Source organism: Bufo gargarizans, chromosome 9, assembly GCF_014858855.1.
Source record: "Bufo gargarizans isolate SCDJY-AF-19 chromosome 9, ASM1485885v1, whole genome shotgun sequence".
In the NCBI taxonomy this organism is placed as follows: Eukaryota; Metazoa; Chordata; class Amphibia; order Anura; family Bufonidae; genus Bufo; species Bufo gargarizans.
Genome location: NC_058088.1, coordinates 38612279 through 38628301, shown reverse-complemented (window position 1 = coordinate 38628301; position 16023 = coordinate 38612279). Strand labels below are relative to the sequence as shown.

Genomic DNA, 16023 nt, shown 5'->3' with positions numbered 1-16023 from the left:
TAAGTTAGTGGCTCAGCCTTCCAGGCTCCAGCCTAAGCAATAAACTTTTAGTTATTTGAGCGATTCCGGAAGAAGTTTAAATGAAATTGAACGCTTCTGGAGGCAAATCTTCACTTCTCATCTTCCCAACATATTTCCCCAATATGATTTCCAATGTATGTGTTTTGGCCATGTCTTAAAGGACATCTGTCAGCAGATTTGTACCTATGAATCTGGCAGACCTGTTACATGTGCTCTTGGCAGCTGAAGACATCTGTGTTGGTCCCATGTTTCATATGTACCGGCATTGCTGAGAAAATGATGTTTTAATAAATGCAAATGAGCCTCTAGGAGAAACGGCGGCGTTGCCATTACACCTAGAGGTTCTACTTTCTCTGCAACTGCTATACCCTCTGCACTCTTATTGACATGACTAAGTGTGATGATGTTTACACTGCCTACAGAGAACGCCCCTGTTCTGCCAGATTTCTATAGCTTGCCGAAAGTCTATAGCGGAAGTGACGTGGTGCGCTGCGCAAGCGCACAAGCGCACTTCCACAAATCATCCGAATCATGGCCTTAAAGTGACAGTCACCTCCAATAAAATACAGCATCTACATGAATTTGTACCCTCGCGGGCTCGCTTCGCTCGCCACGCATCGGGCTCGGCCTCGCTGCGCTCGGCATTTAGTAAAACTAGCTCTATGCCGCCATTGATAGTAAAGAAGGAAATGGATGGTAAAGAAAGAGACTACCCATCTCTTTCTTTACCATCCGTTTCCTTCTTTACTATCAATGGCGGCATAGAGTTAGTTTTACCAAATGCCGAGCGCAGCGAGGCCGAGCCCGATGCGTGGCGAGCGAAGCGAGCACGCGAGGGTACAAATTCATGTAGATTAATGGAGATGATTGTCACTTTAAGAAAGCTATAACCTTAAGTCTGCGCACGCGCGGTGTGCGAACTACTCCAGTGGAGGCAGCAGGAATGCTTCGCTGAAGTACGCTTGTGCGCTTGCGCAGCGCACCACGTCACTTCCGCTATAGACTTTCGGCAAACTATAGAAATCTGGCAGAACACCCCCGTTGCTCCTAGAGGCTCATTTGCATATACTAAAACATCATTTTTCTCAGCAATGTGGGTACATATGAACATGGGACCAACACAGATGTCTTCAGCTGCCAAGTGAACATATAACAAGTCAGCCAGTCTAACACCTGGACCCCCGCTGATTAGCTGTTTCCGAGTAGCTCTGGTGCTGGAACATGGTAAACAGTGGATGTGCTGCCCACAATATGCAAAGTGAATGGGGAAGGAGCAATCGTAATAATTATCATTCATCCCCTCTTCACTTTGCACTGGGCCGTATGAACGGTACTTTAAATGAGCACTTAGCAACTTGAATGTGGTTGATTGACCCTTGAAACATGTTATGTTCAGGGTTGGACTAGCCCACCAGAGGATCCTCCAGTGGGCCAAGGCAGTCTGATACTATAATGTGCTCTAAAGATCCAGGAGAAAAAAAACTATTTGGCTGCCTTTGGAGTCTTAATGATGATATAGGGATTGGGACTCGAGAATAATTTTCTCCTGTGGGCCCAAGGAACCCCAGTCCGACCCTGCTTATGTTAATAGAACGGCAAAAGTCCTATACCCCTAGACTAGTTTCACATCTACATCAGGGTGATCCGGCCGTCAGTTTTGGCAGAGAATGCAGGGAATCGGTCGGACACGAACCACGGTGTGCGGTGCCTGATCCCATTTTACTCAGGTAGACAGGTAGCAGTATCCATTAATGTCGGATCCAGAGAACTCCAGCAAGCTGTTCCCTACTGGTCAGCCTTACCTACCCACTATTCAATAAGGACATATCTGTACAAAGTCTCCTCTCCTGTGTTGATCATAGGCTGCTGATGGTAAGAATTCTCTTCATCTTGAAGATCTGCATGATATAGTATACAATGATCATTACTGTTGCAGTCAGGCTTCTTCTCAAAGATATCAAAGTTTGGAAAAGGAGCGTATTGAAGGCTTTCATTAAATAACAAAGCTTTTGCATTACAGGGGAAAATCTCCAGCAGAATCGGATATGCAGCTACTGGACATCGCACGGAAGTTGGACATGTATGGCATACGACCTCATCAGGCTATTGATGGAGAGAATATGCAGATCACCCTTGCGGTGGCTCATTTGGGTGTTCTGGTTTTACGGGTAAGTGGTTAAAAAATAATTAAAATCACACGCAAGTCCAATGGTAAGCAGTGCTGACAAAGGACAACTCAACGTTTATGTCAAAAGTTTTATTTTAAATTCCAAAAATTTCTGCAAAAAACCGACCCATCTCTATCTACATGACATTCCAGAGTGTTAGTCCTTGTGCTTAGATTCCCTGTTGTATTTGTTTACGCAAGAAGGGCGTAGTCTTTTCCCTAAACTGGTACCAATGGTATCTTCAGATGAATAACGTTTTAAAGTGTCTCACCTTCAGTCGGGGAACAATATTGCACTTCACTCTGGTTGCCCCAGGGTGGCCGGATACCAAAATTTGCAAAGTGCTCTAAAATCTGTATGGACTGTTTCCACTGTGACTGAATGGAGGTTTTCTAAAGCCCATTCACATCCATTGTACTGTATTTTTGTGATTTCTACGAAACAGCCCTGACCATGAATGGTCCACCAGTAGCAGAGAATACTTGGGATACTTATAACATTGTATATTTTACGTAAAAAGCATTTCTCAACCATTTTTTTACATTACAGGGAAACACCAAGATTAATACCTTTAACTGGGCCACTATTAGGAAGCTGAGCTTCAAAAGGAAAAATTTCCTGATCAAACTTCATCCACATATTGATGTGAGTTAAATGAAATGTCTCATATGTGTAATTTTAGTTTCATTCATTATATGCATTATGTTTTTATCCAAAACTTGGATACATACAGGTCCCTCCTGTATAATCAGTATAATGATGGAAACTGACATGAATGTTGGCTCTGTTGTACTGCCGACAGTCTGTCATGATCTTGCCCACTTTCTCTAATGAAAATGAGATGACTCTGCTCATTCTGCCTCAGTCTATACAGCAACGCTGACAAGTATGCCAAGTAAGAAACTTTTAGCCTGTTGTGTCTGTTCTAGTGGCCAGTACAAAAACTAAAACATTTTAATATGGATACTCACATAAAAACAAAAATGCAAAAGCGTGCTTATAATAAAAATGATGTAAAGAGCGTATGTCCGCAGAATCAACCCTTTTAAACTAAGCATACTGCCTCGTAGGGTTGATCCTTCTGATCAAAATGATAACTGACTTGTTAAAATCAGTTGGAGCATTCGTCATGAGAGAAGACAAACTATTTAGGCCAATATGGGATTCAGTGCACCAAGGGGTGGGGCCTAGCCCTTTAACCCTTAGGCCTAGTTCACACTTCAGTGTTTGGTCAGTGATTTCCATCAGTGATTTGTGAGCCAAAACCAGAAGTGGAGCCTCCATAGACATGAGGTAGAAGGGAAAGATCTGCTCCTGTTCTATGTTTAGAGCTGCACCTGGTTTTGGCTCACAAATCACTGATGGAAATCACTGACCAAACACTGAAGTGTGAACGAGGCCTTAGAGGACCTTGCGATTTTTCAGTTTTTCTTTTTCACACCCAGAGCTATAACTTTTTTTATTTTTCCATTTACATAACCGTATGAAGGCATGGTTTTTGAGGGACAAGTTGTACTTTCTAATGACACTATTTAATATTGCATATGATGTAGTGGGAGCTGGAAATGAACGCAGTTTGTCTTCTTTTTTATGATGTTTCCTATGAGGTAAAATTTACCTATTACATTCATTCTCCAGATCAGTATGATTACAATGATAGTACACTTGTACAATTTTTCTTGTGTTTTATTTTTTTTCTTTTCATCGCCATATTCTGACACCCAAAACTTTTTTGTATTTAAGTATTTGTAGTGGTGTGAGGGCTCATTGTTTTGTGGGGAGATCTGTCAATTAAACCATTTTGAAGTGTGTGTGACTTTTTAATCACTTTTTATTAGGTTTTTTTGAGAGGTGAAGTGACAAAAAATGGCAGCTTATTTTGAACTTGGCAATGCCTGTAATGATTTTTTTCTATTGTTTATCTTTCTATCGGGCGAAGGGGGTGATTTCAACTTTAGTTTTTTTATATTTGTAAAAACTTTTTTTTAAGTCATCCTGGGCGACTATAACTTGCCATCATAGAACACACGATTTACTATATGCCAATACAATGCTGCCATCTGCTGGTGTGTATTGGTATATAACAGTGATGGATATCGGAGCATGCTTAAGGCTCTGTCCCGTCACAGGCATATAACAGGTTTCGCATCTCCGCACCGCTCAGATGCTGTGGTCACATTTGCCCACGGCATCTGAGGGGTTAAATGTAAGTGATCAGCCATATGGCTAATCGCATACATTCGCCCGGGGTCTCTGCTGTTTTTCTATGTTTCTAAAATAAAACGTTTTCATTCCTATTGTCTTCAATATTTTCAATTAGTTCTAATTTTACTGATTTATTTTGTTTTAATAAGCCTGAATATTTTTTTCAGTTTAGGTTCCATTATTTTAACCTTTTATTATGAGGGTTTGAAATGTAATTTATTAAGTTTAGGAAAATTGTACCCAGTGGCCTACCTTCAATGGAAGCAGACCACGCAACTGCTATCAGCCCCTATGGAGCAGCATCCTGGCTGAACTCCTTCTTCTGTCCCCTATGTGAAAACATTTTTATGCAGCCACCACTAGGCGGAGCGCAGTTCAAAGAGATGATTACAGCTCCCATTGCAGAAAAGTAGCTGTATAATTTCCTATACACTGAGCTCCCCCTAGCTCTAGCTGTAGGCAGACAGCTTTGTAAAGTGAATCAGAAGATTTATCAGTGTACTTTTGGCTGTTGTCTACATCGAGAAATATAGGGTTCAGGATGAGAACCATATTTTTGAAGCACCAGTTCCACTTTTTGAGACATAGAAATGTTATAAAGTGGGTGAGGCTGAGGGCAACTTATTTTTGATAACATTTTTTTTTAATAAAAATCTTTCCGTAAATTTAGCAGAAATTAATTGTCTGTGATTATGTCTTCATTTTTTGTCTTGTGCAGACCTTGTGTAAAGACACCTTAGAGTTCACTATGGTAAGTCGAGATGCCTGTAAAGCTTTTTGGAAGACTTGTGTTGAGTATCATGCCTTCTTCCGTCTATCTGAAGAACCCAAATGTAAGCCCAAACCATTCCTCTGTAGTAAAGGCTCAAACTTCAGATACAGGTAAGAATTGTTTAAGTTTATTGAGACTTATTTCCTGAGAGGTGTTTTCCACACTATATATATATATATATATATATATATATATACACAGTACAGACCAAAAGTTTGGACACACCTTCTCATTTAAAGAGTTTTCTTTATTTTCATGACTATGAAAATTGTAAAATTGTAGATTCACACTGAAGGCATCAAAACTATGAATTAACACATGTGGAATTATATACATAACAAAAAAGTGTGAAACAACTGAAAATATGTCATATTCTAGGTTCTTCAAAGTAGCCACCTTTTGCTTTGATTACTGCTTTGCACACTCTTGGCATTCTCTTGATGAGCTTCAAGAGGTAGTCACCTGAAGGAGTTCCCAGAGATGCTTAGCACTTGTTGGTCCTTTTGCCTTCACTCTGCGGTCCAGCTCACCCCAAACCATCTTGATTGGGTTCAGGTCCAGTGACTGTGGAGGCCAGGTGATCTGGCGCAGCACCCCATCACTCTCCTTCATGGTAAAATAGCCCTTACACAGCCTGGAGGTGTGTTTTGGGTCATTGTCCTGTTGAAAAATAAATGATGGTCCAACTAAACGCAAACCGGATGGAATAGCAACTGATGGTCCCAACCCCATTTATAAGGCAAGAAATCCCACTTATTAAACCTGACAGGGCACACCTGTGAAGTTAAAACCATTTCAGGTGACTACCTCTTGAAGCTCATCAAGAGAATGCCAAGAGTGCTGCAAGATGCTGTGGTAGCCATGCTGGTTCAGTATGCCTTCAATTTTGAATAAATCCCCAATAGTGTCACCAGCAAAGCACCCCCACACCATCACCCCTCCTCCTCCATGCTTCACGGTGGGAACCAGGCATGTAGAGTCCATCCATTCACCTTTTCTGTGTCGCACAAAGACACGGTGGTTGGAACCAAAGATCTCAAATTTGGACTCATCAGACCAAAGCACAAATTTCCGCTCGTCTAATGTCCATTCCTTGTGTTCTTTAGCCCAAACAAGTCTCTTCTGCTTGTTGCCTGTCCTTAGCAGTGGTTTACTAGCAGATATTCTACCACAAAGGCCTGATTCACACAGTCTCCTCTTAACAGTTGTTCTAGAGAGGTGTCTGCTGCTAGAACTCTGTGTGGCATTGACCTGGTCTCTAATCTGAGCTGCTGTTAACCTGCGATTTCTGAGGCTGGTGACTCGGATGAACTTATCCTCCGCAGCAGAGGTGACTCTTGGTCTTCCTTTCCTGGGGCGGTCCACATGTGAGCCAGTTTCTTTGTAGCGCTTGATGTTTTTTGTGACTGCACTTGGGGACACTTTCAAAGTTTTCCCAATTTTTCAGACTGACTGACCTTCATTTCTTAAAATAATGATGGCCACTCGTTTTTCTTTATTAGCTGTTTTTTTTCTTGCCATAATACAAATTCTAACAGTAGGACAATCAGCTGTGTATCCACCTGACTTCTCCACAACGCAACTGATGGTCCCAACCCCATTTATAAGGCAAGAAATCCCACTTATTAAACCTGACAGGGCACACCTGTAAAGTGAAAACCATTTCAGGTGACTACCTCTTGAAGCTCATCAAGAGAATGTCAAGAGTGTGCAAAGCAAAAGGTGGCTACTTTGAAGAACCTAGAATATGACATATTTTCAGTTGTTTCACACTTATTTGTTATGTATATAATTCCACATGTGTTAATTCATAGTTTTGATGCCTTCAGTGTGAATCTACAATTTTCATAGTCATGAAAATAAAGAAAACTCTTTGAATGAGAAGGTGTGTCCAAACTTTTGGTCTGTACTGTATACAGGGAGTGCAGAATTATTAGGCAAATGAGTATTTTGACCACATCATCCTCTTTATGCATGTTGTCTTACTCCAAGCTGTATAGGCTCGAAAGCCTACTACCAATTAAGCATATTAGGTGATGTGCATCTCTGTAATGAGAAGGGGTGTGGTCTAATGACATCAACACCCTATATCAGGTGTGCATAATTATTATTATCCTTTCCTTTGGCAAAATGGGTCAAAAGAAGGACTTGACAGGCTCAGAAAAGTCAAAAATAGTGAGATATCTTGCAGAGGGATGCAGCACTCATAAAACTGCAAAGCTTCTGAAGCGTGATCATCGAACAATCAAGCGTTTCATTCAAAATAGTCAACAGGGTCGCAAGAAGCGTGTGGAAAAACCAAGGCGCAAAATAACTGCCCATGAACTGAGAAAAGTCAAGCGTGCAGCTGCCAAGATGCCACTTGCCACCAGTTTGGCCATATTTCAGAGCTGCAACATCACTGGAGTGCCCAAAAGCACAAGGTGTGCAATACTCAGAGACATGGCCAAGGTAAGAAAAGCTGAAAGACTACCACCACTGAACAAGACACACAAGCTGAAACGTCAAGACTGGGCCAAGAAATATCTCAAGACTGATTTTTCTAAGGTTTTATGGACTGATGAAATGAGAGTGAGTCTTGATGGGCCAGATGGATGGGCCCGTGGCTGGATTGGTAAAGGGCAGAGAGCTCCAGTCCGACTCAGACGCCAGCAAGGTGGAGGTGGAGTACTGGTTTGGGCTGGTATCATCAAAGATGAGCTTGTGGGGCCTTTTCGGGTTGAGGATGGAGTCAAGCTCAACTCCCAGTCCTACTGCCAGTTTCTGGAAGACACCTTCTTCAAGCAGTGGTACAGGAAGAAGTCTGCATCCTTCAAGAAAAACATGATTTTCATGCAGGACAATGCTCCATCACACGCGTCCAAGTACTCCACAGCGTGGCTGGCAAGAAAGGGTATAAAAGAAGAAAATCTAATGACATGGCCTCCTTGTTCACCTGATCTGAACCCCATTGAGAACCTGTGGTCCATCATCAAATGTGAGATTTACAAGGAGGGAAAACAGTACACCTCTCTGAACAGTGTCTGGGAGGCTGTGGTTGCTGCTGCACGCAATGTTGATGGTGAACAGATCAAAACACTGACAGAATCCATGGATGGCAGGCTTTTGAATGTCCTTGCAAAGAAAGGTGGCTATATTGGTCACTGATTTGTTTTTGTTTTGTTTTTGAATGTCAGAAATGTATATTTGTGAATGTTGAGATGTTATATTGGTTTCACTGGTAAAAATAAATAATTGAAATGGGTATATATTTGTTTTTTGTTAAGTTGCCTAATAATTATGCACAGTAATAGTCACCTGCACACACAGATATCCCCCTAAAATAGCTAAAACTAAAAACAAACTAAAAACTACTTCCAAAAATATTCAGCTTTGATATTAATGAGTTTTTTGGGTTCATTGAGAACATGGTTGTTGTTCAATAATAAAATTAATCCTCAAAAATACAACTTGCCTAATAATTCTGCACTCCCTGTATGTGTATATATATATATATATATATATATATATATATATATACACTCACTACCTGATATAGGGGCTTATACTGTATAAAGCAGAAGGACCCCATTGAAATAAAAAATGGGGCCACCACTGGTGCTGATTAATGGTATAACATCCCTTCATTTTGGAACATAAAGCTAGAGTTTCTTTACTCCCCACCGTACTCCTCCGCTATCATGAACACAAAACTGTAAATTACATTAGGCAGAATACACAATAAGAATAAATCATAATAATTAACTGCGTAATTTTGAGGAATAGGCATTTTGCTATTTTTGAGTATAGTTGGTGCTGAGCTGCGACTGGTTACCTTCCAATGTAATTTTGCTCAGTTCTTATCTTACCGATATAAATGTGGCTTAAAGGGGTTGTCCGGGTTCAGAGCTGAACCCGGACATACCCTTCTTTTCACCCAGGCAGCCCCCCTGAGGCTAGCATCGGAGCATCTCATGCTCCGATGCGCTCCCTTGCCCTGCGCTAAATCGCGCAGGGCAAGGTCTCTTTTATTTTTAATAACACACTGCCAGGCGTAAACCTCCGCCGAGCAGTGTGTTCGGTGACGTCACCGACCCTGATGGGCGGGCTTTAGCTCTGCCCTAGCAGTTTTACTGGCTAGGGCAGCACTAAATCCCGCCCATCAGTGCTGGTGACGTCACCGGGCTTCCTGGCAGCCCCATGGAGAGCCCGATACGTCACTGGATCTCCAAAAACTGCCTTCGCCCTGCGCAAGTGCAGGGCAAAGGAGAGCATCGGAGCATGAACTGCTCTGATGCTCAAGTCAGGGGGGCTACCGGGGGTAAAATGGAGGTATGTCCGGGTTCAGCTCTGACATACCCGGACAACCCCTTTAAATATGTGTTCATGACCTTTTAGTAATTTAGAGATAAGGGTTATTAGATGACAGCACAAAGTGAAAGTGAAAGTACCAATCACACAGCTAGAAAAACAGTTAAACCTTTGTGACAGAACAGCTCAATATTTTTAATAAAGGCCCATTGAAAAAATAATTTTTAGCCCAAAATGTGATAATCACTTTAATATAACAAATGGCACAAACTTTTTTCTGCGCTTTGAGCTAAAGGGAAAGCGGGACTGTCAATTTAAGGGTTCATTCACACGTCCGTAGAGATCGAATGGGACAGGCCAAATGTTTTCCTTATTGCCTTCCAGGCTCCCATTGTGTCTCTTATCAAAATTGAGGTTTTGATGTCACTGGGAAGCGAGGCCAGATTTGAGTGGAGGCATGACACTAAATTCCATGGGGCCCACTAGATTTTGCTCCAGCTCCCTATTAGAAAAATGGTATGTGTGGTATACCCAATCAGAAATGTGTCTCAAAAGGCAGGAGAGATTGTACCCTCTAATGTTCGGGAATTTCACCCCTCCCTCTGGTTTCCAGAGCATGAGTTTTGAAAGAGAGATGCGGGGTCGTCGGCCAGATCACAAAAAGGTGGTAAACGCTCTATTTAAAGCAGTTACATCAGCATGTTTTAATAGTATCGGGAGTCTTTGGAGGGGATAGAGTAATTTAGAGACGCTCATCATTTTGATGATCTGGCACCTACCTAGAAGGGATAAGGAAAGCGAATGCCATCTTTTCAGTTCAGATCTTATTTTCACAATAACGGGTGGGTAGTTTAACTGATATAATGAACCAGGGAGGCTACCGATCTTCAACCCCAGGTAGGTGATATGTCGTTTTACAGTTGTGGGGGGAAATAAATGTGAAATCCAAAGATAAGGGGGATTTGTAGTGTGTAACTGTAGGACCTCACTCTTAGAGGAATTTATTTTGTATCTCGAGAAAGACCCAAAACGGTGGAGGAGATCCATCAAGGGGCCCAGATGCTGCTGAAGGTTAGACATAAAGAGCAATAAGTCGTCGGCGTATAAAGCCAGTTTGACCTCCTTTTTACCTACTGTGATTCCCGAGTAAAGCTCAGAGTCCTCTAGGAATCTGGCCAGGGGTTCAATAGCCAAGTCGAAATGGAGAGGGGAGAGCGGGCACCCCTGTCTAGTTGCTCTCTGAAGGGGAAAAATATGGGATAGAAACCCTCCCGTATGGATTCGTGCAGCAGGGCTTGCATAAAGCCCCTGTAAGGAGGAGTGGATATCCCCCAAAATCCTGAATCTGTCCAGCACCGCCCCCAGCCAGTCCCATCGAAGCGAGTAAAAAGCTTTTTCTGCATCTAGAGCCAACAAAATAGGGGCTGTGTCTGGTTGGGGGCGACGCCGAACCCAATCCAAGGTTGCTATCACCTTTCTAATATTTGCCACCCACAAACGACTCTTTATAAAGCACACTTGCGAGGGACCCATCAGGGTGGGCATCAGGAGGCTCAGTCTATCAGTCAAGATCTTGGTCAAAATCTTAAGATCCTGATTGATGAGTGAGATCGGGCGATAGGAACCCGGGTCCTGCGGATCCTTTTAGGCTTCAGTATCAGTTTAATGTAAGCCACATTAACATGGGCAGGAAAATTACCCGTACACAATAGGCGATTAAAGTATTCAACTAGGGTGGGGGCAAGATGGTCTTGTAACACCTTATAAAACTCTCCTGAAAACCCATCAGGGCCTGGTGCTTTCCCATTATGCAAAGAATGTATAGTGTACAGAATCTCCTCAGCAGATATTTTGGCGTTTAGGATCCCCTGCTGTTCTGCCGTCAAGGACGGGATCTTGATCGTGGCTAAAAAAATGTTTACCCTCTTCCCCCCCACTCCTGGAGTGTCCCGATAGAGCCGCTCATAATACTTTCCTAGCAGTTCGTTGATCAGTTTAGGGTTCGTATACGAAACTCCTCCCTTAATGACGTAATGACCGCGGGAACCCTTCTACACCTGGTCAAATTCGCTAACATTTTGCCCGAATTGTTCCCAAATTGGAAAAGATCAGTCTGGTACTCTGAGCGATACATGACCTTCCGTCTATCAACCAACAATTCAAAATGACTTCTAGCTGCCAGCCATATATGTTTGCGCTGGGCCGTGGCCGTCCGAAGAAAATGAGTGTACGCTAGTCGGAGAGCTGTGCTAGCTTCCTGATATTGCTGGGCAACCACTTTGCGCAAGTTACTTACATAACTGATTATCCGACCTCTTAAGACCGCTTTAGCAGTTTCCCAGTGGATCGAAACATCTGATGCACCCCGAGGATTATCCCCCTGGAACTCCAGCCACCAACCTCGCAGAATATCTTTGAAGTTGTCATCCTTGGCCAGAAACTAAGGAAAACGCCACAAAAAAAATCAGTCCCTCTTGGGTATGTATTCTGCAAATATATGGAAATAGGTTAGTGATCAAAGATGAGTAGCTCATGGATCTCGGAGGAGACTACTCTAGGGAACATATGTGAAGACACAAAAAGGTAATCTATTTGAGACCAGACATTGTGTGCATGGGAAAAGTACGTATATTCCCTATCATCAGGGTGTAGGGAACGCCAGGTATCATGTAGGCCCGTGGAGGCCAAAAAAGGTTGTAAGACCCTGTCAGAGTCTCATCACACCCTTAGCCCTCTTAGCTCTTTTCCGGTCTTCCAGAACAGAGGCAACTGAGTTAAAGTCACCCCCCACAATCCTATTAGGAGTCCTGTCTGCGTGCAGTCTGTTCTCTAGAAGAGCATAAAAAAGAGTGTTATCATTAGGGGCATAGACATTATAAATACTATATGAAGCTCCTTCAAATTCAACCAGCAACCTATGCCATCTACCGTCACTATCATGAGATTCCGAGATCACCGATCTTGAAAAGTGCTTGTGGAGCAGTGTAAGCACTCCTGCCCTGTGCTCTCTGGCCGAGGATCTATAAACAGAGCCCACCCAAAACTTCTTTAATCTAAAAAAAAAAATCCTTTTCATCAAGATGAGTCTCCTGAAGGAGAACTATGTCAGGCTGCAAACGTTTTACATGTTGCCAAATTTTGGAACGTTTCTGTGGTGAGCGCAGTCCCTTGATGTTCCAGGAAATAATCTTCATTATAGCTCTAGTGACCACGGATCCCCGGGCAGAGAGCAACGGGTGAGTAGGGAAAAAGGTGGGGAGGACACAATACACAAAGCAACTGACAGAAACACTGCCTGTAAATACTGCAGGTGATACCCGCCAGGCACCAAGGCTAGATGACGTTTGCCTACCCTAAATCTGGGTGTTGACTTTTTTTCTGCCTTGGCGGAACTCCCTAATACACTGCCTAATAATAACAACTAGTGAGGATAGATTATCTAGCCCATGTAGACTAGAAAAAAACTCCTGACTACAAACAAGAATATATCCCCTGTAAACATCATGAGAAATGAGGCACACTCGGGTTAGTGTGCTACCACCACAGCCTGGAGATTAATGCAGTAGTCCCCCAGGTTTACTCCTACTTAAGTCCTGGCCGCTTCATCTTTTGCTTGTGGAACGCCTTCCCGAGCCGTTCCGTGAGCTGCCTCTCTGCCGACGATCCATGGGTTCCACTGACAACCTTGGTGAAGGCCGTTGAGGAGAGAGGGCAACATCATGTAGCTCAGAGTCAAGAATCCTGCTGATGGCCTCTTCCGCCTCAGAGGGGGGATCAAAAAGTAACTATGCTTCCCTGGGCGCGGTGAATCTTCAGCACCGCCGGAAAAAGAAGTTGAAAGCGAATGTTCTGACAATAAAGCTTGGTGCAAATAGGGCTAAAAGCCTTATGTTTTTTTCACAACATCAAGTCCTCAAGTCCGCAAAATTCTGTGGCCTCTAAGAGTGATCGGGTGCTGCCTCATGCGAAAGCTGCGAAGCATGGCCACCTTATCATTAAAGTCCAAGAGCTTAAATATAACTTGGCGCGGTTGTCCATCTCCATTGCGAGGAGACGTTGCAATAGTATCCTTGGTCAGGACTTTGTCTGGGCCTACCCTGTGGGTGCGTTCCACCCTGCATAAAAAATTTACCCTGCTTTCACACCTGAGCGTTTCTCAAACGTGCGTTTTACGCGCGTTTTTGTCGCGTGTTTTTTGTAATAGTAAACGCGCGTTTGTGTGATTGACTGCAGTGTCCTATGGCCACAAACTCGCGTCAAAACGCCCCAAAGAAGCTCAAGTACTTGATTATGCGTCGGGCGTTTTACAGCTCGATCATACGCGCTGTGTACACGCCCAGGTGAGAACCATTCCCATAGGGAAGCATTGGTTTTCATGTGTTGAGCGTTTTACAGCGCGTTTGAACGCGCTGTAAAACGCTCAGGTGTGAACTTAGGGTTAGACCAAGGGCTTCTGGCAGTTCTCGTTCACATAAGTCCAGGAGCTCTGGTTGTTTGATAGATTCAGGTAGTCCCACCACCCTCAGGTTATTGCGGCGGGACCTATTCTCTAGGTCATCAACCTTGGAGCGCAAGTAATCCAGAGCATGCTGTTGCGATTGAATAACTGAGTCAGAGTTCCCAATTTGTTTCTACTTGAAGGCTGGTCTGGCTGACCTCCTCTCTCAGAGAATTAAAAGAGGCCATTATGGTGGTCTCCAATGTCTTTTGGATGTCCGGCATAATGCGCAGCGCCACTTCTATGGCCAGCTTTTTGTAATCTAGAAGGTCAGGGCTTCCCATTAGAGTCACAGCACCCTGGAAGTTCTGGGAGCTCTCCTCATGAAACAGCAGCGGCTGGCTGTCCGCCATCTTTGCCGCATCCTGAGAGGCTGGCTGTTGCGCACCTGTGGGTTTCTGACCACTTTGCAGGATATAGCGGTCCATCGACATCCAGGAGCTGGTAAACAATGTCCGCCTCACGTCCCTCGGGGGTTTCAGTCGTCTCCCCGCACCACAAAATGATCTGCAGAGCCGGCGGTAAGAGGGAGCTCCGAACGCTGCTACTTCACATGGCAGCGCCGGAACCGGAAGTCTCAATATTCCACCGGTCACAAGACCGAAAATCCCTGTAGGGGCACTACTTATTACTACTTAAAAGCATAAACTTTATTCAATCACTTTAAAAAATATAGTCTCTAATAGAGTTGAGCGAACACCTGGATGTTCGGGTTCGAGAAGTTCGGCCGAACATCCCGGAAATGTTCGGGTTCGGGATCCGAACCCGATCCGAACTTCGTCCCGAACCCGAACCCCATTGAAGTCAATGGGGACCCGAACTTTTCGGCACTAAAAAGGCTGTAAAACAGCCCAGGAAAGAGCTAGAGGGCTGCAAAAGGCAGCAACATGTAGGTAAATCCCCTGCAAACAAATGTGGATAGGGAAATTAATTAAATTAAAAATTAAATAAATAAAAATTAACCAAAATCAATTGGAGAGAGGTTCCATAGCAGAGAATCTGGCTTCCCGTCACCCACCACTGGAACAGTCCATTCTCAGATATTTAGGCCCCGGCACCCAGGCAGAGGAGAGAGGTCCCGTAACAGAGAATCTGTCTTCATGTCAGCAGAGAATTAGTCTGCATGTCATAGCAGAGAATGAGGCTTCACGTCAGCCACCACTGCAACAGTCCATTGGCATATATTTAGGCCCAGCACCCAGGCAGAGGAGGGAGGTCCCGTAACAGAGAATCTGTCTTCATGTCAGCAGAGAATTAGTCTGCATGTCATAGCAGAGAATGAGGCTTCACGTCAGCCACCACTGCAACAGTCCATTGGCATATATTTAGGCCCAGCACACACACAGGCAGAGGAGAGAGGTCCCGTAACAGAGAATCTGGCTTCATGTCAGCAGAGAATCAGTCTGCATGTCATAGCAGAGAATGAGGCTTCACGTCAGCCACCACTGCAACAGTCCATTGTCATATATTTAGGCCCAGCACACACACAGGCAGAGGAGAGAGGTCCCGTAACAGAGGATCTGGCTTCATGTCAGCAGAGAATCAGTCTGCATGTCATAGCAGAGAATCAGGCTTCACGTCAGCCACCACTGCAACAGTCCATTGTCATAAATTTAGGCCCAGCACCCAGGCAGAGGAGAGAGGTCCCGTAACAGACAATCTGGCTTCATGACAGCAGAGAATCAGTCTGCATGTCATAGCAGAGAATGAGGCTTCACGTCACCCACCACTGCAACAGTCCATTGGCATATATTTAGGCCTAGCACACAGGCAGAGCAGAGAGGTCCCGTAACAGACGATCTGGCTTCATGTCAGCAGAGAATCAGTCTGCATGTCATAGCAGAGAATGAGGCTTCACGTCAGCCACCACTGCAACAGTCCATTGGCATATATTTAGGCCCAGCACCCAGGCAGAGGAGGGAGGTCCCGTAACAGAGAATCTGTCTTCATGTCAGCAGAGAATTAGTCTGCATGTCATAGCAGAGAATGAGGCTTCACGTCAGCCACCACTGCAACAGTCCATTGGCATATATTTAGGCCCAGCACACACACAGGCAGAGGAGAGAGGT

The 16023-nt window shown here is 44.0% G+C and overlaps 1 protein-coding gene across 1 annotated transcript in view; it reads left to right on the top strand.

Annotated features, from left to right (window-relative positions):
• The window catches only part of FRMD7 (FERM domain containing 7), a 63877-nt gene that overhangs the window by 38209 nt on the left and 9645 nt on the right, over positions 1-16023 (top strand). The window contains exons 6-8 of the mRNA XM_044268948.1: positions 2042-2189; positions 2739-2834; positions 5113-5276. Of these exons, the coding sequence (XP_044124883.1) occupies positions 2042-2189; positions 2739-2834; positions 5113-5276 (408 nt within the window). The remainder of the gene's footprint in view (positions 1-2041; positions 2190-2738; positions 2835-5112; positions 5277-16023) is intronic.